The sequence below is a fragment of the Zophobas morio genome, unplaced genomic scaffold (assembly GCF_036711695.1).
Source record: "Zophobas morio isolate AGI-343-1 ecotype UQ-CSIRO unplaced genomic scaffold, CSIRO_AGI_Zmor_V1 ptg000021l, whole genome shotgun sequence".
Lineage (NCBI taxonomy): Eukaryota > Metazoa > Arthropoda > Insecta > Coleoptera > Tenebrionidae > Zophobas > Zophobas morio.
The window spans coordinates 8723719-8751558 of NW_026972126.1; the positions used below are offsets into that span (position 1 = coordinate 8723719).

The 27840-nt window shown below is 31.9% G+C and overlaps 1 protein-coding gene across 4 annotated transcripts in view; it reads left to right on the top strand.

The window, feature by feature from the left end:
• Positions 1–27840, top strand: part of LOC135132953 (probable G-protein coupled receptor CG31760) — a 196617-nt gene that overhangs the window by 89422 nt on the left and 79355 nt on the right. The window contains exons 2-5 of one of the 4 annotated variants that reach the window (XM_064061172.1): positions 7219–7322; positions 7468–7654; positions 7710–7820; positions 24493–24679. In XM_064061172.1, coding sequence (XP_063917242.1) covers positions 7728–7820; positions 24493–24679 — 280 coding nt within the window. In that variant the 5' untranslated portion in view covers positions 7219–7322; positions 7468–7654; positions 7710–7727. The remainder of the gene's footprint in view (positions 1–7218; positions 7323–7467; positions 7655–7709; positions 7821–24492; positions 24680–27840) is intronic. The other 3 variants (XM_064061174.1, XM_064061171.1, XM_064061173.1) reach the window with 3 other exon arrangements.

The window sequence follows — 27840 nt, forward strand, 5'->3', positions numbered from 1 at the left end:
AAATGTTGGAATAATAAAAGATTGATCGAAAATTATTTCGACTGAACTTACATCAAATCCAGCTGTTTCGAAAAATTATAAGATTTGATTTTGCGAATTTAATTTATTTTTTGTGATAACTGATAACCTTTGTAAGTTAAAATAGAGATACATATGTCATGTTCAAGTAAAGGTAAAGAAGCATGCTATGTGTGTGTTTCAATTGAGTTTTTCCATTACAAAATTTTGCCATCAACATTTTTCCAATGACACGTATGTTAATTTGGATAGATGCAGTGTAATACTAATGATAACGGCACTGTATTCCCAATTTTGGGGGAAAATGGAGTGAGCCGTTCTTGATTCTTGAGTTAATCAATTATCTATATGTAGAATAAAATTTATCAAGCTTGCGATAACTTTAAAACGTTTGCAAAATTTCAAAACATTCAGTTTTGCAAATTTCGGACGTAAAATCCGTCTTTAATATTGAAAAACAGTTTCAATAAACTTTTCTAAAAATTATTCCTTTTCATACTGCAACTCTTTGGAATTTGGACTTACCTTCAACATTCAGCGTGTTTTATTATCTAAATTTTGTAAATCCATGGCGAAGGAAAAGGTGAGTTATCATTACGTCTATGCTTTATGACAGAAAAAAATACACTGTGTAATTGCCAATATCATGCACATTAGCATATTCGGTCAAGGTAAATATACGTATTTTTGATAATTAAAAAAAAAAAAATACTGTAAAGGAGTAAATTTTTCCAGTGTTATACATAGAATTAAAAAAAATTAGATAAGTACTCATCCTAACAATGCAGGTAAATTTTTCATTCCAAAGAGCTGCAGAATGAGAAGGGATCATATTAGAAAAAAATTTAAAACGTTTTTCTTCGGTGTTGACCAAAGAAATGATACCCAAACTTTGGTCCACATTTTCTTAAACACCCTGTATTTTATATTACATATGTGAATTTATCTTATGTAACATATTATTTTCGTTTAATGCAGAACTGTAAGATGTTAAAGAACTAACAAAGATATTATTATTAAGCATAATTTTGGCTTAATAATAAATAGTGATTCTGAAATCTACAACATATCTACTTATGTTAAACAAGAATAAAATTTAAAAAAATATTTATATAACGTAAGATACTGCAGCTTTCGTCAACTGGTGGATTGTAAAAATCTAATAATAGAAAATATAGTGCTTAGATAAATCTCTAACCAACGATAACAGATTTTTGCTACACCAGAAACCACTCTCATCTCTTAAAAACATAAAAATTTCTCACTTTCAAACGCTTAAAACGTTTCGCTAAGTACTGATGAATATTTAATGAATAAGCACATGATATCTGCGACTTTCCGTCCTTGAACCTTACAAATTCATTCACGAAAGCAGCAAGCCCCATGACAACGCGTTACTGTTACGACTGCTGTTTCATTCTTTATTTACATCAGTTCATTTACAAGCTTTCTGAATGAAACCTTCCACAACAGTGTACTTTAATATAGGACACCCATAATACTTCCCTGTACATTAAAAACATGTTAACAAAGTCAAAGCCTTTTCAGGCCACGTCTACATACATGTTGACCTAAAATTAGAATTTCCCTCCCTCCAAAGGTTGTTTTTATATGCGGTTGGATCCTTTGATGTATTTCCTTTCCGTCGACGACGAAAATTTTATTAAATTATCTTCAACGTAGAAAAATTAATTAGATTTAATTTTTGCCGTGTGTGCTTGACAAATATTGCTGAATTTTACGTTGCAACTTTTTTATGAGCGGCATTAAAATTCTGAGCACGTTTATGATGAATTTTAGGTGAGCCCTGTAAGAATATATGATATGGGGGCAACGGCGTGCTGGAGAGGGCAAATTTTCTTTTTTGACATTTAATTTGAATAATATCGATTGGGGAGTAGAATGGAGAGGTTCAGGCAAAGGACTCTTGCCTTTTGCGTAGTGTTAAGAGTATGGAACCGGTGATAAACAGATAAACAATCATGTGGAACTAGAGTTTCTAAAATTAGAAATTTGTTTACTATGAATACCTACTGATTAACATATTACGTCATTAAACATGATGGTGAATGCTGGTAGGTGGAAGACAATACTTACAGCCTATTTTATCGATGTTAACCAGTATATCAAAAATGGATCTTTTTAATGTATGGGCTTATTTAGTTATTATTAAATTTAGTTTTATTTTAGCGATATATTTTCTGGTAACAACTATAGGTGTTGCGCATTTTTTAGCAAATAAAATTACTATACTTTAGGCGCTCATTACAATTTACGTATAAGTTATTATCTGTGAGACTAAATATCACAACAAACTCTGGAAAGCTTCTACTCCAAAACACAATTAACAACTTTGTCTCCCATTTTGGTTAAAAACGTATTTCATAGAATTTTGTGAGAGTCCGTTTTAAAAAACTTGTTTATGCAACTCAAAATACATTCTCACAGGATACCTTGGGAGTTACATATTAGATTACTTTTTTTAAATAAAAGTTTACCAATTCTGAGAACTGTCAGATTAGTAAACTTTCAGATAATTACTCTGATCTAAAATGTTTACAAACGATAATAAAGGAAAAGTGTTTGGAAGTTTTCTGGATGTCTCTAATAACAAACTGAACACGGAGTCATAGACTACACGTGTAGGAGTATGTTATTTTATAAAATTTTAAACATACACAATAGCTTACGATCGGGAAATAAAAAATTCAAGAAAATTGGACTCACCCGGTATATAGTTTTTAAACTATACGTACAAAGTTTCATCAATTTTATGTTTAATTTTCTTTATTTTTCTGCTTCACTCTGAACTTTAAAACTTTATAAACCACGTGGTCGTGCACACCAGAAGATGTATTCTCCAAATATGGGTTAGTGTTGTTTAAAAAACAAACTGAAAATTAAAAAAGCCATGGAACCGATTTCATCGTTCGTTAATTTCAGATTTGCGTCCATTTTTCTTTATTTTTTTTATATGTTGGCACTGTCACAACTGACAATTTTTAAATAAACGTTCGCACATATTTTTATTATTAGATATATATTTATTATATAGCCTATAGTGTAATAAATATTATAATAAAAGAACAATTTTAACAACTATAACTGGCCTTGTAAACTTTGCAGACGAACAACGACTACGTAAAAAGTAACATGTAAAACAGGATCTGTATATTTAAATTAAAATTAAACATTTAAAAGCTAATTTTGTAATGCTAATTTCAACCTGCAAAACGTGCTGTTAAAAAGTCGATGTCTCCAGGTAATCAGCAAAGTTTAAATAAAACATTTGTTAGAAAAAATTCGGTAGATTTGTATTTAATAACGCGCTTACAACTGAGTTATAACTCATTTACAAAATTTATCATGATAAATTTGACACATATTGTAGTTAAAACTATTTGATATACCACATAAACGTTACAAATTAAAGCAAACATAAAACACCCCTATTTTACTGTCGTTCATAAATGTCTAATGAATTGTGCTAAATTTTGTTTTCGTTGGATTAGCAAAATGTGTTTCCATTTTTGATTGATGTATCATTATTAAATTTATAACACTGCAATGTACCATTAAATTAAAAATATGTGGATAGATCTCTTGCTAATTTAAGTTGATATATGAGTTTAAATAGTTACGATGGTATTAACTGCAAAAACAGTTGTTATAGGTAGATATTAATACCACCTTTGTGTTCATTTAATTTTATGGTCCCTAGCGATTTATTTTCATTTTCTTTTTATTGTAATACATGTTTAGTGTTCTGAGTATAAAATTTTATTTTAAGGAAAAGAAATATTCTTTTGGTGTTTTTTAAAAATATATAGCTTCATCATCTTTAAACACGGATGCTCTAATTTTGCAAAAAATTGTTTAATCAGTTTGTTATAAAAGTTGAAGCAAGGTTAAGATTTACTTATTCAGACGTTTTAAATTTGTAAAATGCAGGTTTCCTCATATTTTTTAAATAGAAAATCCACTATTTTATAAATCTAAGCTTCGGATTGTATGCATCAAAATATCGAAGAAATGTGACCATATTATGCACACATTTTTACGCAATTTGACTGATTTGGCTGGATCCCCCCGTTCCCGAAGGTGGCCTCTTTTTAAACCCATATTTCCCTTTTCGAGGTTCCGTACTCAGGGTCTTTCTGGAATACCCACCGCGACTTCCACTTCCAGGCTTTTCTTTAGCAAACGCCGCTCGTCACCCATCATCGCCGTACATACTAGAACCCATAGGCGTCGTACTGGGATGGCGTATGGGTTTATTTATTTATTTTTTTTATTTATATATTAACAATATGCAACGAAGCATGCCAAACATACATATGCGAATACTTAATTTGAATAGATCTAATAAAATAAAATGACATTTTTAAGTACCCTAAAATCGCGCGTATAGTCCGCGGACTATACGTTGTTTTCCCTGACGCCGGGTGCGGACTATATGCGAGGGCGGACTATAGGCGAGGGCGGACTATACGCTGTAGGAAAACCAACAAAAAATTTAAACGCAAAATAAAAAAATTTATTGGGCATTCTCAATATAAATGAAAAATAAAATATCTAACAAAAATAAAAAGATTCTCAAAAGTACCTAGATACTTAAATTTAGGTACCTAAATAGCAAATATCGAACCTTATCGAACCATACAGACACGCACATTGTCCGCGGATTATACGCGAGGTTGCGGACTATCTGATTTTTAGGAGGGAGATTTAAAAACTGTGGACTATACGTGAGGGCGGACTATGCGCGGGGGCGGACTATACGCGCGATTTTAGGGTATTTATTGTAAAAGTACAAGTCTTGTACGTATATATATATCTGCAATATAAGAACTTAAATTAATTTAACTGAAAAGTTAAGTATGTAGGAAAATGCTGTTAACAAATACTTGTATTTTAGCTATAATTTTTATTAAACCAAATGATTTATTAAATGTTTTTCAAAATTTTCCATTGGAAGTGATTTGCGCCATATTTACAAATTCTCCTCCCAAAATTTTACTCACAAGCGACAAGGTATTAAAACCTACTTTTTTTTTTCAAAAACAAACTTAAATTTCTGAAAACTGTTTACCTATTTTATCTTGAACATTGAATAGTTGTTGAAAACATTTAGTAATTAGCTGAATATAATCTACTAGCACTAAATTGTTGTATTCAAGTTTCAAAATTGTATTAGCAACTGTGGCAAAAAAAAATATTATAAAAAGTAATAGACCTAGATTTGATCCTACTCCGCTGTGTATTTGAAAATGTATAACGGAGGCAAATACTTCAAAAAATATACTCATTACAAGCGAAGCCACTAGATCTACTAGTAACATTAACCTTCCAAAATTGAATGATTTAGAGTGTAACGATCGTATCAGTATGGGTCGCTTCCAAAACTGTAACGTTAATATTTACTTATGCAGCAAAAATATGTAGTATTAATAGTATGTAATGTACCAAGGAATTAAATACCTGTTGTTTATAAATTGCTACCTGTCTTTTTATGAAGCGGGAGTTCAATTTTTTTAACACCCTAGGGATTAAAAACAGTCATTACATTGCAATAAGTGGGGATTAAAATGAGAAGAAATGGGCGCTGTTGAAAAAAGAAATTATGCGGCCAGAAAACATGTTTTTTTTTCTGAATATGCCACGTTTTAAGGAATACATTTTGAATACATACAATTCGAGCCTTATTTATAACATTTTCGAATTTGTGTATAAGTATGCTTTTCCTTGAGTTTGCTAGAGATTATCCTAACAAAAATTCCTTGAAGTGTTAAAAACCTCAAAAAACCCCGACACAAAAACAGTGAACCCTTAAAAAGTCTAAAATTGGTTAAGATTCGTTGCGACCGTCGATGTGTCGATCATTTTAAAATGGCTAAAATAATTGTCACCAAATATGGCTAATAACCATCCCGATTAAACCAACTTTCAAACACAAAAAACTGCATTGAATTCTGGAAAAGTGTAAACTTCCTCCACCAAGCTGTTGAAATACCTGTTTAATTCTTGTAATAATGATACTAATAATTTTTCCAGAAAAATGTGGTAGTTCTAAGAAAATTCAACATAACTTTCATATATACTCTAATTCCACTTGTCTTTGACTCAGGTGTGTTTAAATTTTGTAACCTCTGGTGATAATTAGCACCGTATTTCAATTAAGCCTGTCATTCAGGAAACTTCACATCTAACGATAAAATAACAAAAGTTGTTTATTTGGAATGTTTGTTGCCGTAATTTAAAACTATGTTCGTATAATTAATTATTTAGGAGATCCGTTAACATATAAATTCAGAATGTTTACGACTATACTTTTAGTTTTACTCTAACTTGAACAGGGTAATTCTTCTCAGTTACAGCAAGAACATTTTATACTTTCTGCACAAATTAAAGAAAATTAGATCATTCCTTCTGGCACTTTTGACGTCAGTTTCCGAGTAGTCTTCACATTTTCAAACAATGATTTACCTGACGAGTAATTTTTTTTTTTAATGTGTATAGAACCACATTCATCACACCGATTTGTTTGCTTATCACTTATCACTAATCACGTTGTCCCTGAAATTAACTGTTTTTGTATTGACCAGTTTAACTACAGTTAGTAAACTTAAACTGCAACGGACTATCTTCAGCGTTATTGTTATATTTATTCATTGTAATAAAAGTTCCTTAAGGACATCTATACTTGAGGACAATCTCGATAACAACCCTCAACACAGCGTTTGTTCCACATTTGTACGAACTATTCTTAGTCAACTATTATTATTATGTGGGTAGATATAATACATTTTAACGACTTTAGTCTGACACACAACGCAAAAATCCGAAAACAGAAAAGTCTTAAAAATCATTCGTTTAAATTTAAAGTGAAACAACGATTTTTGTCTTTCTGTAATATAAACTCCATTTTTCCTGTATTGTTTTTAGCTTTAAGCTCGGCTCACACGGACCTTACCTCTATGAATATTTGAATAACATTTCTTCGTCCGTATTAGAATTTTTGTGGGGAAATTGCAAATGTTTTGGCCATTTTATGATGTGTTCAAGAATTTATGTACTTTTCATCTGAATGTATAACAGTTTACAGTTTGTAAATACTTGCGAATTATAAAAATACAAAAAATTAAAGAACGTCAATTTTACCTCCCGATTTCAGCTATTGATCCCTTTATTTTTTTTCAGGATGGCGAAACTCAAGCGGACACGTTTCCATAAGATCTGAAAGAATCATTAATGGTGTCTCCTGCAACACCCGGAACATCTCAGCAAGGCATCTGCCTTCATAAGTAAGCCATAATGATTGACATCTGTCATAACAACCGTTGTAAAGGAAGCTTCCAGCTTTGCCTGCCGGAGCGTGTGATCTCTTGGGCAATTTTCCTGCGTGTGCTTTTCAGGCTTACCTACACACACACGTATTCGCTGTTTCAGATAAACCGAGTGTGAAAGCAAGCGAGGAGAGGACATCCGACCGTACAACAGCGAGCTCCAGGCGCCTCCCACCCCTTTCCCCGTCTATTTCAGGGTTGATATGCGAATTGACCTTCGCACGGGACTCGGAACTCTTTTTCTTCCACAGCACATCCTGGAAATGTCACAGCGGGTCACGGCCGCTCTTGTTTGTTTCTCGCGAATCCGGCTCGAAGGACCAATAACGAAATTGATTGTTTCAGTACCAATGAGGATGCGTAATGGAGGAAGGGTTTCTCTGGAGGACTCTGACATTGGTCATGGCCACTGCGATCGTTCTGGTACCTGTCGGAGGAAGCGAACACGTGAAAAAAGTACGTAGAAAGCGCGCTGTTTTTGACACAAAGGTGGATGCTTAAATAAGTGGAGCGAAGCTTTCCTTTTTGAGATTATTAACACAGGGGTGTAGCCGGTACGGGCGCTTTTTTCATCCGTTCTCGAATTAATTTAATCTACTTTTCAACAAACGATATTTACTTTTTTTATTTTAATTAAATAATCGGGACAAAATTCTTGTCGTGTTCAACCATTCGGAAATTAAAAAAGGGGCATTGCGTTTATTTGCAGATTTTATTAAATTTGAAATATATTACGTTTTTCAACATGAATGCTTCGAATACCTTGCTTCATAAAAACTGAATTATGCCGTACACGTCGATATTATGATGAAATAAATGTGTTCATTTAAAACAAAGTGCGTCGCTTATCCTAAATATGTGGGGTGCCGCATACTGTATAAATTAATTTACTGATTTCATATTAACATCACTCTGATGTTGCGAAATTAATGGCTCTTAATTATATTCTCAATAATTTGCATAGCATAACTGTGAACCAATTTTATTTATTATAATATAATGATATTACACAACATTTTAGAACTATAATTTTAATATATTTTAGGTATGTAGGTCCTAAATTAACGAATTCTTGTTCTCATTTATCGTAATCAGTCTACCTCTTTTTAATCAATATTCTTAATAATTATGAAATCTGAAAAAGTATAAGAAACTAAACACAAAGGGACCGATTCATAAAAATTTCAGGTTCGTTTATACACACATGACAGATTGTAGCATAAAGTACATCAGTGATAATTTGAACTAACTATTTAATGTGTATGTTGTGACATTTGTGGGTACACTAATTTAATATTAATGTGAAACTAGTGCCGCTGCAGTAATACGCACCTGTCAAATAATTACCTACCTATTTATAAACGTTGTCAGTTTTATTTTTTCGTAATAAAAAACAAAATACGAAGAACTCATTTTCATTTGTATTTATCACGACAGCAGTTAACACAAACATTTACATTAATTATTTAACAATTCTGAAAACAATGTCCGTGTTAAATTTCTAATAATCAAAAACGATTACGTATTGTTTTTCATTTTCCGACTGATATCTAAAGAGCAGTAGTACACGTAGTAATGAAAATTGAAAAACTTTTCAAAGCTCCATTTTTGGTTTTAAAAATTAGTAAGTAAGTATTTATATTTAAATAATAATAAAATGTAGTCATCATACAGACAGTGTCTTTGTAAACTGAGCTTTTAGCTTTCGACAGTTCCTAGAATACGGAAGTGTATGTTTCACGATAAAATGTAGTCGTCATACAGACAGCGTCTTTGTAAACTGAGCTTTTAGCTTTCCACAATTCGTAGAATACGGGTGTATATGTTTCACGTTTTCGTCAGTCTAATATCCGTTAATCTTTTGAACTAATTAGTTTGCAACTTTAGGTATCGAAGCTAGTTAAGAGATTTTTAATTTTATTCAAACGAAAATAAATATAGTGGTGGAAATATCCCGGAAAAAATTTATTCTCTTTCTATCTTATGAACTTTGTGTGAGATAAAAAATTAGCAAATTTTGAGTATGTCGTAGAAGTTTTATGTCAAATTTCTATTTGACAAACAGAATCTTTGGTTTATAACGTTTTACTACTTGTAATGTGTTGGATTATCTACAAAGAAACCATGATGTTGCACAATTTAAGAAAAAAGAAAAATAGAACTGGCGGCCGAAATGTTAAAAATTTCAAAAAAATCTTTATATAATTTACAGAAAAATATAATTCAAGTGATACGGAGTACAAAGAAGATATGTTCGTTACAATTACTTATTAGAAATATAAAAACTCAAGTAAAACCTGCAGATTTAATATCAGTTAGGGTAACTGTGTATAAAATGATTGCGTCTAACGAATACGTAATTAAGTCGGTTCAAGTTATCGATGAGATACCGGACTTCAAATTTGGACTCAGGTCACTAAAGACATGGACTAGAAAAGTTGGTTTTAAATTTTATAAAAATAATAATCGATTGTTTCTAATGGAGAGCACCACAGCACCACAAAAACAAAATTATACCTTTTCTGAATGAAAGATGGATAGTTAGTAAAGGTAGTATATGTAAAAAACCACATTCAAAATTAATGACGTCATTTTATTGAAGACTATATTTAATATTTGCGACTGACAAAAATTCGTGGTCTCGTTTCAATGGCTTCATACTTTTGACCAAAAGTATATGCTGTATTGATCACCTTGGAGAAAGTGTGTATAACAATCAAATCTCGTTTATTACTGTTCGTCACAAAGCGATCACGTCATGTTAAACTTCAAATATATCGTACTTAAGTTTTTTTAGTTTCATGTGGTATTAAAAATTAGGTCCTCCTGCATTGTGCAAGAACCAGCCGTAACTGAGGTGACTCGATTGGAGGTGAAAAATACCATTTGTGCTGAAAGAAGACCATTTTTCAAATATACCTCAATAGCGACCAATTGAAAATTTTTGGGGTTGAGTAGAAAAGTGTTCGATAAAGGTTCGGAAGCCAAAAACAATAAATCTCCAAAGAATAAATTACCAGGATCCACAAGATTGATCTCAACACAATTCAAAACCTAATGCGATACATTAGGACAAAATTGGGTGTCATTGAAGATTAAAGATACATAGTTGTCAATTATGTAAAGGTTATTTTACATGTTTCGAAAGTTAAGTAGCTAATTTACCAACTTGGAAGACTTTGGCATCGTCCCCAAAATGCTGGCTGCATTAGGCTGGCAATACTGTTACGAAATACACCCTTACGCCGCCCCAGTACGACGCCTATGGCCGTCGAGAGCTTTCAGGACGTACGCGCTGATGGGTGAATCATCACTGCTGACGGTGTCGACGGCCGAGCGGCGGGCGCATAAAGACAGATCTGGAGCCGGTTACCGGAAGTCTCGAAGCGGCGTCCAGGGAAGTCTCGAAGCGGAGTCGCGATGGATGTTCGTGAAAGATCTCGATCGGAGAAGTATGGGTTTAAATAGAGGCGACCGTCGGGAATGGATTGATTATTCAGCCAGTGGAGACAGTCAAGAGCGTCCAGTGAAATTCGCCGGAATAATTTCTGTACATATTCGTTGCAATAGTTAGTAATTCGAGCTAAAGAAATAAATCTTTGAGTTTTACCTACGCCCGATTAATTATTCTCCAGTCAAATGTAACAACGCTGATATGTTGGTTTAGAATTATTTTGCTAGTAGTAAACCCGACTTGCCAATTAATAGACACGCAATATCTTCATAAATGGACTTGGCGTCTTCACTCCAAGAATCTATTCTATACTTGATACCATATTTTGTTTTGAAATTTGTCCCAAAACCTTCGTGACACATACTAATCGCCAATTTCCTTCAGAATTTCCGATATATTTTACTAAAGAAAAATTCAATTAATAATAATGGGTATTTTAATGTATCTGTGAATTTTCTCAAATGAAGTTTTAAATGAAGAAGAAATAATAAACACTACGCTATACAAGGAAGCCAAAACAAGTTTTCAATTTGACGGCCACTGTTTCTTATTACACATGCCTCCGTACGTCGAATTAAAGATATAATAATATAACCGTTATTACCAAAATACATAGTATGTAACAGGCAATTTCTAATATTATACATGCGAACAAAAATAAAAATTAATTTAGAAAAGACAGAACTCAGATATAACAAAAAGAAAAAAAATATTCATCTATAAAAATAATTACATATATACCTACATACTATAAGGGGAAAAAAATACCGTAACAAAATTTCGCAAAAATAAATTAGGATACATCATTCTACAGTGAAAGCAAATACCGTCTAAGGGTTTTGGAACTACAGTGAAACAGGTCTAAGTCTTCGGATATAGCGTTGATATACCTAGCAATACGGACAAATGGAGAATTATAACCGTAGTGTGTACGATGAACATCGATGGCTACAGTTTCATGTATTCGAGTATTGTAGGAAGGAATTATCAAGGTAAACATATTTACAATTTTGGGGCAGTCAATTTTGCTATGTAAAGCTTTGTGTCCAAAAGTTATAGCTTGATACTGACGACGTGTTTCGAGTGATTGAAGACCAATTAAATTCAGTCTCTCGCAGTACGTATAATTATTTTTGTTAATCTTCAATTTAAATAAAATAAAGTTACTATTTTCTTCTGAACTTTTTCGATCCTGTCAATATGTATTTTATAGAAGGGATTCCAAATTATGCTACAATACTCAAGAACTGGCCTCACCAACGTAGCAAATAATTTAATAATTACTATTATATTGTTAAAATTTTTGCAGTGCCTCTTAACAAAACCACATAAGCGAAAACTCTTACTTAAAATATTGTCAATGTGAACGCTGAAATTTAATTTAGAATCTAGTGTAACACCAAGCTCTAAAACTGTCGGTTTTTGACAATACGTTATTATTGATATGATATGAAGTATCAATTGGTACACTGCTTTTTTTGTAAATGAAATGGTTTTACACTTATCTATATTAGGGCTCATGGAATTTTTACAACACCATTCCCAAAAAGAATCTATATCGTGCTGAATTTTTAGAGTATCGTTAACATCAGTAACTTTCATATATAATTTTAAATCATCAGCGAAAAGAAGATAGTTGCAGTGAGAAAAGCACTTTGTGATATCGTTAACAAACAAAAGAAAAAGCACTGGACCGAGATGACTGCCTTGCGGTACTCCTGAGGTTACATTAATAACTTTTGATTGATGGCCATTTATACTGACTACCTGCGTTCTGTGCGTTAAATAAGATCTGATCCAAGCTAAAATACTTCCAATCACGCCATAGTATTTTAATTTATTGAAAAGAAGTTGTAAATCAACACGGTCAAAAGCCTTGGAGAAGTCAGAATAAATGGCATCGACTTGATATCCTTGTTCCATTGAGTTGTTGATATAATTAGTATACTCAAATAGGTTAGTTACTGTACTACGATTAGGTAAAAAGCCACGTTGGTGGATGGAAATGTTATTTTTAAATGTTGAGATTAAGTGGTCAGAAACAGTAGAATCCAGAACTTTAGATAAAGAGCACAAAGAAGCAATAGGTCTGTAGTTTTTAACTTCATTTTTGGAGCTAGATTTATGCAATGGGATAACAAATGAGGATTTCCACTATTCAGGGCATGTGCCAGAATCGAGAGAAAGTTGAAAAAGAAGGGTAATTGGCCAAGTAACAGTTGGACTGCAATATTTTATAAAGAAATAGGAATACCATCTGGCCCGGGATTTAAGTTATTTTTCAAATTGGATAATTTGTGAAATACAATGTCGTTTGAAATTTTAATTGAGCTAAGAGTATTATTACTGTGGAATACATCTAAATTAGGGACGTCTATATTTTGGTTTTGATGGTTTGTATATGTACTCTGAAAAAACTCAGCGATCATATTACAAATAATTTGAGGGTTGTTCGAATTTTCCTGATTGTGTACCATCCAGTTTGGCATTCCAAAGTTTTTTCTTAATGAATTGACATAGGTCCAAAAATATTTAGGGTTGGTATTGATATTGTCCTCGGTGTAAGATATAAATTTCTTGTAGTCTTCATGAATCAAACTTTTAACAGAATTTCTGATTTCCTTGAATTTATTAAAGTATCCTATATCATGACTAAGGTTTAATTTTTTAAATAGTCTATTTTTTTTTCTTTATAAGTAATTTAGTGCCTTTGGAGAACCAATTTGGAAATTTATTATTAGAACCAACAGATTTAGGGATAAAGATTTCAATATCCGTTCTTAGAACGCTGTAAAAAACATCAAAATTTGTCCTAATATCATTAGTTGAAAACAAACTATTCCAATTTATAGTAGAAAAGTAGTCGTTAATTTCATCATAGCGAGCATTTTTGAAATTAAGTTTGTAAGCTAAGTTATTACAGAGAGGTGTATAAGCGAAAGACAGAGGAAATTTTATGTTAAGTGGTGGATGATATGCGTCAACATTCGGTACAATGCTATAGCTGTCTTTCTGAACTTTAACATTTACTACATTCGAGAGTACGAGGTCAAGACAGGAGTTATTACAATTTAAAACATGGTTAAACTGATGAATATCCAAATAGTTAAGTGAATCAACAAAGACATTGTCAATCATATGATTGTATTTTAAAACAGGAACAAGGCTAAGATTAGCGTTAGAATTAGGTAACCAGCTAATATTAGGTAAATTGAAGTCGCCTAAAAGGCATATATCACTATATAGATGACGATTTCTAATAAATTCCACGGCAGACATATAATTTAGATAAACATTGTCGTTAGAAGAAGGAGGTATGTAGGCTGCTCCAATAATGTAATGGTGCTGATCCAGGTTAATGGACACAAACATATTCTCACAATGATTTTCCGGAGTATGGAGGACATTTGATGAGTATTTAGAAAGCACCGCAATAAGAACACCACCGCCATTAATTTTATCACTTGTAGATGGATTACGATCTTTTCTGTAGACTGTGTAATTATATGCAAATAGTTCAGAATCAGAGATGTTGTTGCAGAGGTTAGTTTCAGTTAGAACGATTACATCATAGTTCAGATCAATAGTTTCATGTAGAAAATCGGTTAACTTAGTCCTTAAGCCGCGAACGTTTTGGTAAAATAAATCCAGATAGCCATGATTGTTGTTTAGTTTTTTGTGACAATTCTGGGTACACGATTTATGAATCGAATAGTTTTATTTGTATTACCGTTCTCATGGAGTTTGCGAAGTTGTTCTTTGATCGAGTTAAAATAATCTCTTTGCATAGGTGCGGAATCAGGTTGGATCTTTATTACATTATTAAGATTTTTTTTGTTACGTAAAACAGAATATGCCTCTTCGGGGGTATTGAAAATTATTTTAATTGGTCGACAAGTGGTGGTATTTAGTTTGCCAAGATGCCTGTGTTCTGTTTATTATATTTGAATCTGCTCTAATCTGGACAGAAATATCGATAATTCGGTTTGACAGTTCTTCAAAACTATTGATAGAATCTTGGTAGACTAACAGTTTCATATGTGACCCCACGGAAAGAAATCATAAGGATCGAGATCAGGGGAACGAGGTGGTCCATTCCTTCCTATCCGCTTATCAATAAAATTTAGATTCAAGAATTTCCGAACTACCGAAGAATAATGAGCAGGGGCTCCATTGTGAAAAGTACCACATGTCTGTTGGCCTACCTAGCGTTATGGTTTCTTCGCTATTTGGTTTTCACACTATACTTATGATGAATGTTACTTAACAACCAAGACACCTTTGCAATCAGTAGTGCACAACCAATTTTGATCGAATTTTCAATCAATTTTATCTCGAAAACGAAAACACTTTTATTAACATTTTTTTCTTGTTTTTGCCATTACTACTCTCTGAAAATAGTTTCCGATTTTTCTTTGCACGTTTATCTCAAAAACACCTGTATATCAGATGAATTAATAAAGCATTGTTTTTTTTAAAGCTCATGTCGCCTTATATTTTCGAAACAAAGCGATTTTTTCGAAAATCTTAGAATAAACCAAGGAATAACCCTTTGAATTTTTGCTGCATATTTATTTTCTAAAAAAGCTAATTAGGTAAATATCTAGTTTAAACTCGCGTTTTATTCCCAATTAAATGTAATAACCAATGCAATTATTTTGTGGGAACTTAGAAATATGGAATTATTTTTAAAGTTAAATAAACGTGTTTTTTACTGCCGTATGTAGAATGTAATTTTAAGTTGTCATCTTGACTGCGCTAATTTAGGTCTTAAACACGGACACGAGCCGTGACTAAAGAACCATCCAAATCACACGCTGTTTTTAGTCACGGCCTGAAGTTTCTTCTTGTCAAATTGATAAGTTCGTAAATTTTGACATTTTAGTCTCTGTTAGATTTGTTTTAAAATGGAACGTTGTACACCACGTGATTGCTACCGACCATATTAAAACGATTTTCACTGTCCCTAAAGGACATAAGTGTAGAAAAGCATCAGAATCGCTCAAACTTAAATAGTGTTAATGGTATGTTTGGTCTTTTACAATTATTGATGCTGAGCTCTGTGTTGTTAAGTAAAAAACTTTTGATTTTCTTGATGTTATTTTTTTTCTGGGTTAAGAAATTTCATTGTTTCCATAATTATTGTTTTAATTTGAAGTTGTAGAAAAAAATATACTATGAACTTCTCTAGACACTTGTTTTTTAAACACTCGTTCCGCTCTTGTCTAAATAAACTCATGTTTAAACAGTCGTCTATTAAACATGTTACCATTAATTTCTAAAAAGCAAAGTATGAGCACAATATTAGTCTAAATGTTGATAGTTTTTCATAAGTTAAATATATGTAGTTGTATTTCATCTAAAAAGTATAGCTCGAAAAGGTGGTATGTCAAGTTTGAATAAAATGTAAAATTTTAAAAATTGTTATTATGAAAGCTTAGATATATTTTGACAAAGTAATGAACGTCCAAAAAAGGAATGTGATAATCAGATATTTGACCACAGCTGCTTTTCTAAGGAAATAGTTATTTATGCAACAAGTGCAAAAAGTGAAAAATATGTCAAGTGCAAGAACACTTTTGCACGTGTTGTATAGAAATTTTTTTCTACAATTGTGGATATAATGCACCAGTTTTATTGGATTTATTGGATTATTTAAATAAAATTCTACAACACCTAAAAGGTAGCATCATGCTGTCTTATGTTAGTTAACCGTGACTACCATGACAACTAAACAATGTTTCAAAAAAAAAATTTGCAAAATAAAATAAAACGCTATAAAGAAGTACTGAGTGAATGTTTTGAACCGTGCTGACCCCTAAATGAGCGATTTGAGCAAAAATGAAACAAACCCTGAAATTACGGAGATGGCCAATGCGGCAGTATTTAATTTATTGCCCGAAAAATCCCGAAAACCATATGATCTGACACACAACCGGTTCAAAGAGTGGTGTGCGGACAAAAAGGTTGCGCAGTTAACAGAAACCGTGCTTCTGGCTTATTTTTCCGATCGGTCAACGAAGGTAAAGCCTTCCCTCTGGTCTGAATATTCCATGATACGTGCTTCCCTTTCGGTGAAAGAAAATATGGATATAAATAAAATTTGACGTTGATTAGATTGACATTAGAGTGCAATAAAATTTTTCTTGCACTAGTGCAAGAAAGTGGCATTTTTTGCACTCTAAACCATTGACATATGAGTCATTTTTTACACAATTGTAGAAAAACGTATGTTTACAATTTGCATTTGAATAAAAATAGTTATTTATGCAACAAGTGCAAAAAGTGACTGATTCTTGCACGCGACGTAACAATTGTCCGGCGAGACCGAAGGTCGAGTCGGACAATACGTCAAGTGCAAGAACACTTTTGCACGTGTTGCATACAACATTTTTTCTACAATCGTAGGTATAATGCACGAGTTTTATTGGAGACTTATATAAAATTCTACAACTAAAAGGTATTGTCATGCTGTCTTATATTGGTTAGCTGTGACTACCATGACAACCAAACAATGTTTCCAAAAAAAGCCAAATTGCAAAATAAAATAAAACGCCATAAATAAGTAGTGAGTTAGTGTTTTGAACAGTTCTGACCCCAAAATGAGCGATTCGAGCAAAAATGAAACAAACACTGAAATTACCGAGATGGCCAATGCGGCAATATTTAATTTATCGCCCGCCAAATCTCGCAAAAGAATATGATCTGACATACAACCGGTTCAAAGGATGGTGTACGGACAAAAAGGTTTGTGCAGTGAAGAGAAACCGTGCTTTTGGCTTATTTTTCCGATCGGTCAACGAAGGTAAAGTCTTCTACCCTCTGGTCCGAATATGATACGTGTTTCCCTTTCGGTGAAAGAAAATATGGACATAAATAAAATTTGACGTTGAATAGACTGACATTAGAGTGCAATAAAATTTTTCTTGCACTAGTGCAAGAAAGTGCCACTTTTTGCATTCTAAACCATTGACATATGAGTCATTTTTTACACGATTGTAGAAAAAATACATTTGTTAACAAACAAACAAAATTCGTTGTTTAAACTGATATATGTAATACTGTCATTTATACTTCTCATTTGTAAATTTTTCAATTCTTAAATGATGCTTCTAAAAGTCACTTTGATCGAGCCAGAATTGTTTTGACTTAAACTACTTTGACAATATCCCGTCCCGATTATACAATTCCAGATACCTAAGCAGAAACTTGCTGAAAATCGAATATGGTTTTACATTACATTTTTGAACGATGGAGATATTACAACACAAAATAATTGCGCAGTTTAACCGAGTTTCAGCTAGAGTTTGAAGAGTATGTAACTGATGAAAACTAATCAACTCGTTGGCGTGTATACTATTATACACGTTGTATACGATCAGAGCTATGAAAAACGATACCCAAAAGGTATTGATTTCCTTATTCATGTTTCAAATTACCTCAACAGCGAGATTTAAATTGCAACATATTGATAAGCTTGCATAATGCATACTATGAATACGTTTCGGTATTAATACTTAAATAAATATTTTTTATATGATTTGATCAAACTGTAAAATCTGTCGTTCCATCAAGTCATAAAGTTTATTTAAATGGAAACGACCATTTAATTAAAAAAGTACTGAGCAAACATAAATCACCAGAATTTTAAATTTCAATCACTCATGGCTGACACAACATATAGTAAATGTGTACAGAACAAAATAAATAAACAGGAGGATCATTATAAACAAACCCAGCTTGTTATGAATTGTAAACAGAAAGGTAAATCTTTTCGGTGATAAATGGTTGGTGCAGTTATCTGAATTCATATGTGTGAATTTTAACAGATCTACCGGATTTTAAACCGTTTATAATGCGGATGTTCGGCAAAAAAGCATGATGAAATTATCAGCGTTGCAAAGTAAACTTAATAAAATATTCTTTACTTCAAGTAATAAAGTTCTCTAGTATATATCGTCATTACATACATTTCTTAAGTTCTTTATCACTGACTTGGAAAAAATTTTCTCAAAAGCTCATCAAACTATGAAACTGGGTTTTAACAAGGTACCAAGCCAAACCTCACGTACAAATGCCTGCCGCAGCATCAAAGTGACAGAACTTGATTACGTTGTGCAACGAAATTGTCGGAGATGTTTTCATCTGCAAGTGACAAAACAACACAGAGAGGAGAAGGCTACTATAAACATAAATTCCTGGTCATTTATTTGAATATATCCTAGATTCTAAAATTCGGAAACAAAATGTCACAAATCGAGTTAAAATTGCTGTTCCATCTAAAACTTTTCACAGAAAAGCAACCCAAATTTACCGTTTCCAAAAGGAAAACTACTTATTTACAGACATGCGTTCATTGTTACATACATTAGTATTAAATATTTTGATTATTTTTCGTAATCTAACAGCATTAAAAAAATGTGTAAACAGATAAAAGGAAATTTAGACGTTATCAGTGTTTAAGACGTAAAAGTGAGAAAAGAGGCACTCTGCAGTCAAATTAAGTTAGAGGTAAATATGATTTTACGTGGATAAAACCAGAAAAACGAACAAGATTAAAGGATGGAGGACAGCAAGGACTCAGGTAGGGTAGCTAACAAAAATTTATTACAGCAAAGAATATTTCTAGAGTATTATTTATGGTTTTATACTTTATTAATTGTGAATTACTTAGTATTTCAGGGAAAGGTGAAATTGACTCTAAGCTGTACTTTCTTGACCTAATAGTCATTTTTGCCGGTATAAATTCTTTCCCATGAAGTCAGAAAGTCGAACAAAAGGTGAAAATTTAAGTTGATGTATTAATAAATAACTTGAGATAACCTAACATTATTTATGGAACTAATCAATAAATAATCTAGCGCAAATCCGACAGTATTAAGTTTTCCAACTAACGCTGAACATTTTCGCGACGCCTAGAACAAAGCGTGTTGCGTGCTACCTTAATTTTAACTTAATAGGAATTAACGTTATTTAAAATCCATTGATGTTTCTATTTAGATGATTTAAACTTATATCTGTGAAACTATAGCATTCAACTAACACTTAATTAATTTCTTAGTGCAGTCATAAAACATAAGTATAATTATTGTTTCTTAATATTGATATTTATTGTTACTTTTTAATTCATTATACTAAATACTTGAAATAAAACACAAGTTTTACCTACACTTTGTCGATCAGTTTCTCTCTTTCTTTATTTGGAAGCTCATAAAATACCAAAGTGTCGGATTCCCGTTTCCGTCTGTTGGTCTACCTGTCCGCCAATTTCATTGAACAGATAGACTCGGAAACTATATTCTAGATGTTTCACACGTGAAACTAAATAGCTAATTGATTTGAAATATATATAGTGCTTAATAATGTCGTGAAATATGCATTTTTTTTTGTTCATTTTCGATTAATTTAAATTCATGCTTTACAAAAAGTAGGGACACATATTTTTAATGTGGGGCATAAAATGTTTTGCACACACGAATTACCCTAATAAAATAGTTTCCATTGGAAAATTTAAGTTTTTACTTTCCGAGCGTAAGCTAAGGAAGTATTGTAATCGAATCCATTGGGCGACTCGCTACTTTTATGTTTTCTCGATGTTTCATGACCCGAGAATACGAAAATATAAGTATTTCCTTTCCATCTGTCTGTCTGCCGTATGCCGTCTGTCCAACCAAAATTCGCTTGAGCATTCCCACCAATGATGATATGAGGTCATCTCCAATTTCTACCATAGTAAATGTTATTTAAATTTTATAAAATAACATACTCCTCCAATTGTAGTTTATGAATTGGTCTTGAGTTTTTATTCTAGGCATTCAGATTTTTGTAAAAAAATTAAAATTATAGAACAACGTTTTACAATTTAACTTTGAAATTGCAAAACCAAATGCTCTGAAAACTTTAAAACGTTTTAAGGTTATGGAAAACACGGTTAATCGTTAATCAAAATTTACCGTTTACGATTCCCCTAAAAACTGAACAAGCAAAATATGATGGGTCTATACTTTTGATTTATCATTCGATTTACTGATCAAATCAGAAACTGTAAAACATAATGCTTGGAAAATTTGCAGACGTTTTAAACTTATCGTAAACGTGGTAAATTTGTAATCAAAATATATCTCTTTCCAAAAAACTGATGACGTCATCTCAAAATTTTGCCGAATAAATCTGATCGAAAAATGTAGGAGTAATATGATTAATCTACGAGTATACTTCTGATTTCTCATTACATTCATGGTGACTCAAAAAAAAATTATTTATTATATAAATTATTATATCTTTATTATTGCAAAATTTTATTGATTAGATCAGGAACAGCTGAAACAATTAGTCAATGAACTCAAAAAATATGTCCTGAAGTAGAATTCTTCGTTATTTAGATTTCTTCAGTTTTCGAAACGCATACAGTTAAGTATCTAGTTGAAATAGAATTTTTTAAAATTTTACCTAAGCTTAGTGAAGAAAAAAATTAAATGACAATTTTTTAGATTAATTTAAGCTTCTGAGTTAGCCGGAAATGTACACAAGTGTTTTTAATTAAATACCTTATATATAGAATGTAAAATAAAAAACACAGTCACAAATATGAATGTCGATGGTTTTATGTCAACACGTATTTATAAAAAAATAATAAATATATCATTGCGTTGCATCCAAAAAACTTAACCTTCTCACTTCCCCCAGTTTATTCATTTATAGATAGATGTTTCGAATTCCACATCTTACATTTAATTAAAAGTTTGGCAAATATTATACATTATAACATTTGTACTGCAGATATCTGTCATAACATTTTAAAATTGTTAAAATATTTAAGGAAATTACTTAGCAAAAGTTTATTGAGGGAAAAACGATTTTCATCTTATTTCAAGACTACTTAAATGACGTGTCTTTGTTTTTCTAAACTACATGCTTATTTTTTTTTTCTTGGAATGTGTTTACTGTCCCTTTTTACTGTCATTACTATTATTCTAGGAAAACTTTGATAACTTTATTTAGTTCATATACAGGGCGGGTCTCTAAGCGCGGGGTCTTCGATATCTCATTTAATATTATTTATTAGAAATATAACAAAAACTTTACTACAACTAAAGTTGTGCGGTTCTTTGAGTAGCATACATTAAATAAAAACATATTTTCCTAGCCTGGAGAGTGTTTTTTTTCAGGCATAACACACAACTACGCTTTTTTTTTAATTGAACCCTATTAATTTTACATAGTTTCATTATTCATCCTAGGCTTTATAACCATTGTACATTTTTGAAATTTCCAGTTTTCTAATTTTTTTTTAACGATGCAAGGATTCACAAAAGAAATCGTAGTAATGTTATATATATGATTTACGAAAGAAACCCATGCGCCGCCCCGGTACGACGCCTATGGTTTCTAATATGTATGATAATGATGACTCATCGTCGGTGATGGCGCCCGGGCGGTGTTTGCTAAAGAAAAGCCTGCATACGGATCTCGCGATGGGTATTCCAGAAGGATCCCGATCGTCGAACATCTAGAAAGAAGTATGGATTTAAATGGAGGCCACCTTCAGAAACGATTATTATTCAGTTGAATCGAGTGCAACGAGTGTCGAGAAAATCTAGTCAAGTTGCGCCGGAATTATTTTGTACATAATCGCTCTACAATTGGTTCTGTAGATTCGAGTTACTAAGAAATAAATTGTGGAGTTTAACCCATGCCGATTTTAAATACCCTTTCAACGTAATATTATTATTAGTATTGAAATTCTGTAAATACCAATATTTTAGCTTGAAGGGGAAAGCTATCGAATTCCGTTAAAAAATACACTTTGCTGTTTAAAAAAAATATAGGTTTACGTGCGACTTATTTGCAACATAGTAATTTAAGCTTTCTCCTTTAAGCTAATAACAATGGCGTTTACAGTACTTCTACATCTTTATTCGTTCTCAAGATGTAAGGCTGTGGAATTTTAATGGGACAGGATGTTCTATTTGAAAAAACTGAAATCTTGATATTTGAAAATTGTAATAATTTAAATTTTTTCATAAACATTCTGTTTATTAAGCGTGAATTTTATTTCCATCACAATAAAGAGTATATTTTTATGTATCTTCCCACAAAAAATTGTAACCAAAGTTAAAAAAAATACCCTATTGCGATTTCTTTTGTAAATCCTTCTGTTAAAAAAATGCAAGAAAATTTGAAAAATGTGACAAGGCCACTGCGGAAGCTTCAAGAATAAACTGTGGTTATAAAGTCTAAGAAGTGGTCAATCAAGATAAGTAAAAATTATGTAGGATAGTCCATGTCGAAAAAATTAAGTTTTGTTTTATTTCTTAGATACAACACTCTAAATACTTGTTACAGTTCTAGTGTGTGATGCTTAAAGAACCTTACAACTTTTGTTTTTTTTAATTTACGAATAATAATGAGATATCAAGAAAAGGGTGCTAGTCTGTATATTTATTTTGACAAATGCATTAGGATGTATCTAAAGTAAACGTTATTATTGTTATTACAGTCACAAAATAAAATAATCAACTTGTTTCATAATTCGGCATTGTAGGATCATCAGTTATTTTTTAAAACAAAATTTAAATAATCCCTAAAACAAGCGTTTCAAAATTGAGTATGTTTTTTATTCTGCATCCAAAAATAAAAAAGTGTTGCACTTAAAAAAGGAATCTTTTTGATCCCTCGGTGCTCTGTAATAATATAAAGTTTATCCTCACAACACCGGAAACACAAAATATTTGCCGACGCGTTTCACCAACCACGTTGGCATTATGTAGACTCTAGTTTAGTGAGTTTGGTGACCCTTCTGGGAGTTTTTGCGCACCGACATACATACGTAGGTATATAAAATGATTTAGTTGGTGAATTGTATTAAGAATGGTTTGACAGTTTTGGGAAAAATTTTCGGGACACAACAGTTTACACACTAACATCAAGATAACTGTAGCCATTAAAAAATGAGCCATCTACCAAAAAAACATTAATCAAATGTAAACATGCAGAGATTTCTGCTCAAATTAAACAAATTTTTATATTTTATAATTTAAAAAGCGCTAGATAAACAATTTTGTGATTTACCTTAGATATACATATATCATTTATTTCATATTAATAATATTATTTGAGATCTTGCTCTGAGTTCAATGATATTCGTAAGTTAATAATATTTTTTAAATTTTTGGTTCCCTTTTTGTTCTGTTGACATCTAAAGAACTGAGAGTGTTCAAAAACAGTTGTGTTTTTGGATTAACGCTGTCAGGAAAACGTAGATTTATGTTTGACGATTTATCTTTATAGTGTTGTCTTTATTTATTGATTGTTCAACGATTCTGAAACTGTTTCTGCTACGTGGAGCAAATTGTTGTGTACGATCTCACATATTAAACATTCCTTTTCATCATATGGTATGAACATTGTAGATTATTGTCAAAGTTTGCACACAAAAATGTGAATTTTTCTCAAGCGTCGGAACAACCTTACCATCTCCTAGAGGATTTCTTTACGATTATATGGCCATAAGATAGGGTCAAATGATTTTTTCCCAAAGAGAATTCAAGTATTTTAAATAATCATCAGCAACAAATCATAAAAAAAAATATTTTCCGGGTGCGCTCCTTGAATGTAAACATTTCGTGTGTCTTTGTAGAAAAATACCAAAACCGAATGCTTCTTCGTTTTCAGGAAGACCTAGAAGAGAGTCTGCAGGCCATTCACGACGTGGCGACGAACAGTCTGGGGTCGCTCTGTGTCACCGAGAAATTCCGATCGTTAAGCGTACCTTTAGCAACGGCGCGCTTCGAATCGGCAAGACAAAAAGCAGACCTCGCCGCCACCCTGTTGCAAGATCTGGGGGTGGCCCACCACAACGGTGAGTGCATGAGAGGGGTAATTAAAACCCTCTGTCACAAACACGATCCTGGCCTAGCCAATCGGGCTTTTTCCTCGTTCTTGGTAAATTATTCAATTACTTTGCGCAAAGCAAATAAACGCTATGAATATGTAAACCTGTCGAGGAGATTTTGTGATCAAAATAATAAGGTAGCAAATAACTTAGGCCGTGCTACCCCGATGAATAATAATAACGGTTGGAAATATATTTCCGATAGTAGGATTAGGCACGATTCCAAATAATGAACGAGAAAATTTCGCCTCCCGGAGCACAATTAGACCTGGTTTTGCGGGGGTTACTGTTATTTCAAGTCTAATTATTTTACTTTCAGTGAAGGAAAAATAATAGTAGATGGTGACTGGTTGGTTTATTTTATTCTTGAGCGATACTGAAACGATTCATTGAAATTTTGTTACTCTGTGGAATCAAAGACGGTAACAAGTGTATAAAGAAAGCCTAAATGGGCCTGTACTGGTAGCAGGTAGAATCCCCTACCAGGAACGTACTTTTAAAGTCATAGTTTCAATTCCTTGAAATTTCTGTGTCAATTACCTAAATAGATATTTCGGCTCTAGTTATACGTACATTTCCTTGATGAAGAAACTGAGTACTGAAACACGTGTAGCACTCTGTTATAATAACTTATAAATTCGTAATAGAGTTCCAACAAGTATGCCCATTACGAATTCAAATATTTGATGATATTTACTGCTATCATATGTGTTGTGAATTCCAGCACTGTATAAATAAAAAAACTTGAAAAAGCGCCAAATATTACGTGAAACACTGAATAATAATAACATCTGGAAACACATTTCTGATGGTAGGATTAGGCACGATTCCAAATAATGAACGAGAAATTCCGCGGCACGGAGCACAGTTAGAAATGATTTTGGGGAAGATTATTTGCAATTTGAAGCCTAATTATTTTACTTTTCTGACCCTTAATTGATATTTCCATGGAAACGATTTCTTAATGAGGATAGTCAAAGTGTACCGAAAAGGGATAATTAATCAAATTTTATTTTTGCAATTATATTTTTAATGGGATGAAGAGTCTGAATTCACGAAATTTGTGGGAGCGTTGAGGGTTTAGGTGATTACTGACAGCTTTGTAAAAGCTCTTCAAAGTTACTTCACCCATACAATACGCTTGATAAAGAGTCTTTCCAGCGGGTTTACTGTAAATTGGTGTACCGGCGCTAATGGGATTTCCTATTTGGATTTGATGTTATCAAGAAAATTAACGTCTTTGATGAAAACAGGAAAAAGTAAACTCCACGTGATAAATTTTACGTGAGGTAATCTTGATTTCAACTTTAATTTTCTACTTTATCGTTTTATTTGATAATAAAATTCAGGGGAATATCGTCGTAATATCTGGAATTGATTTGTTGTGTGCTCTGACAGGAAACGCAACAGGAGGTTTAATAAATTTGACTTAATTTTAATCATGTTTAAAATATTGCTGTTTACATTCTGAGAAATTGGTTTCTAAAAGATTTAATATTCGAAGCAATAAAGAATTAATTTTTACCCGGAATCATATTTTGCCCGGCGCATCCACCATAATTATTACTTGAGTACCAGTCATTAAATTTCAGTTATTAAATGAAATTGAATAAAATTACCGCAATTTCTCCCTTCACGGCGTTAATTTAATCGATACTTTAACTCAAAAATTTGATTCCATGGTTGATAAAGTTGATAAACAAACTCCCCACGTAAAAATTGTATGTTATTTACTACTATTATATTTTATAAAAACTTTTACAAAACTAATCATAACTATAAAAGGTAGCTTGAAAACTACTTTTAAGGCATAAATTCGATTTCCTGATTACCTTTCTCGACGTTGAAAATTTATACGTGCATGAACGCTTGTATTAGAAACTTACAGAATAAATATACTTACTCAATTTGTCCATTAATCTGAAAGTGGTCAATATTATCAACACGCACGTCTCGTTTGAACATATATAATGTAATAAATGGCGTGATTTTATTGACAAAATTTGTCATTCAAATAGTCGAATGGACGTTCGAATCGAGTGAACGTGATTTTTTAAAACAACAGCTGGAGGTTTATTTCTATATACTTTTATCTAACAGGCAATTGATTTTTTTAATGAAAGTAATATAGTTAATATTAATATATTGAAATTATGATTTTGTAATTTTTTATATATTATTTAAGTTGTAACGTTGTGACGAAAAATGGGACAACAATCTTAGATAACATTTTTTACGTTAAAGCGTTTTTATGCTTTTAAATAACGTTATCTATTAAAAAATCCAAAAAATTATGAAACAAATAAAAAACAATTTTCGGGAAGTTCATTTTTAAAGTAAATTAGGTGATAAATTTATACAATCACGTTTTGCAGATAAAAACGTACCACACTTTTTAATTCATTAATTAATTCAAAAACAGTTTTTGTCACGCCAATCATTGGGAGTTGTTTTTTCTCTCGACATACATTTTAATACAGTAAGTAATTGTTGTATGCATTACACACGAAGTAAATTACTGCCTTATATTGCCTCTTGTGTTTGTGGAGTCAACAGAAAATATTTGTTTTGATATTCGTAACATAAATAGTTCTAGTGTAACAAGAAATCAACTATTCATTTATCTACTTGTCAACAAATTATACACATAATTTTAGGCAATGAATGTTATAAATAAATTTAATATGTCTTATTGTGGTATTCTGCTAAATTTATATTTGTATGTGTTATGTAAGATGTATTAATTCAGAAACATATATTCAAAAAAGGCGATTCTGGAATTTTGAAACTGAATTAAAATATCGTCGTTTTAGCTTAAAACATGATGTTCTTTCTATGCAAAGTAAAGACAATGCGGTGTGGAACAATTTATAAGCGTTTATGGTTAAACAAGGTTTTTGTTACATTTCAATGTCAAAAAAATTGCGCAAGACTTAAATCTACTTAATGCCTTGATGTATCAGCAATATAACATCAATTACGTTGCGTTAATGTTGTGTAAATATCAATATTCATTTGAATAGTATGTGTGGCTCTTGTTATTATTCGGAGTGTATTTGGTGCGATGGACATAAAATAATTAAACGGAATTAGTTTTTCTTTTTTGTCTACGTTAGGACATTTTGTTA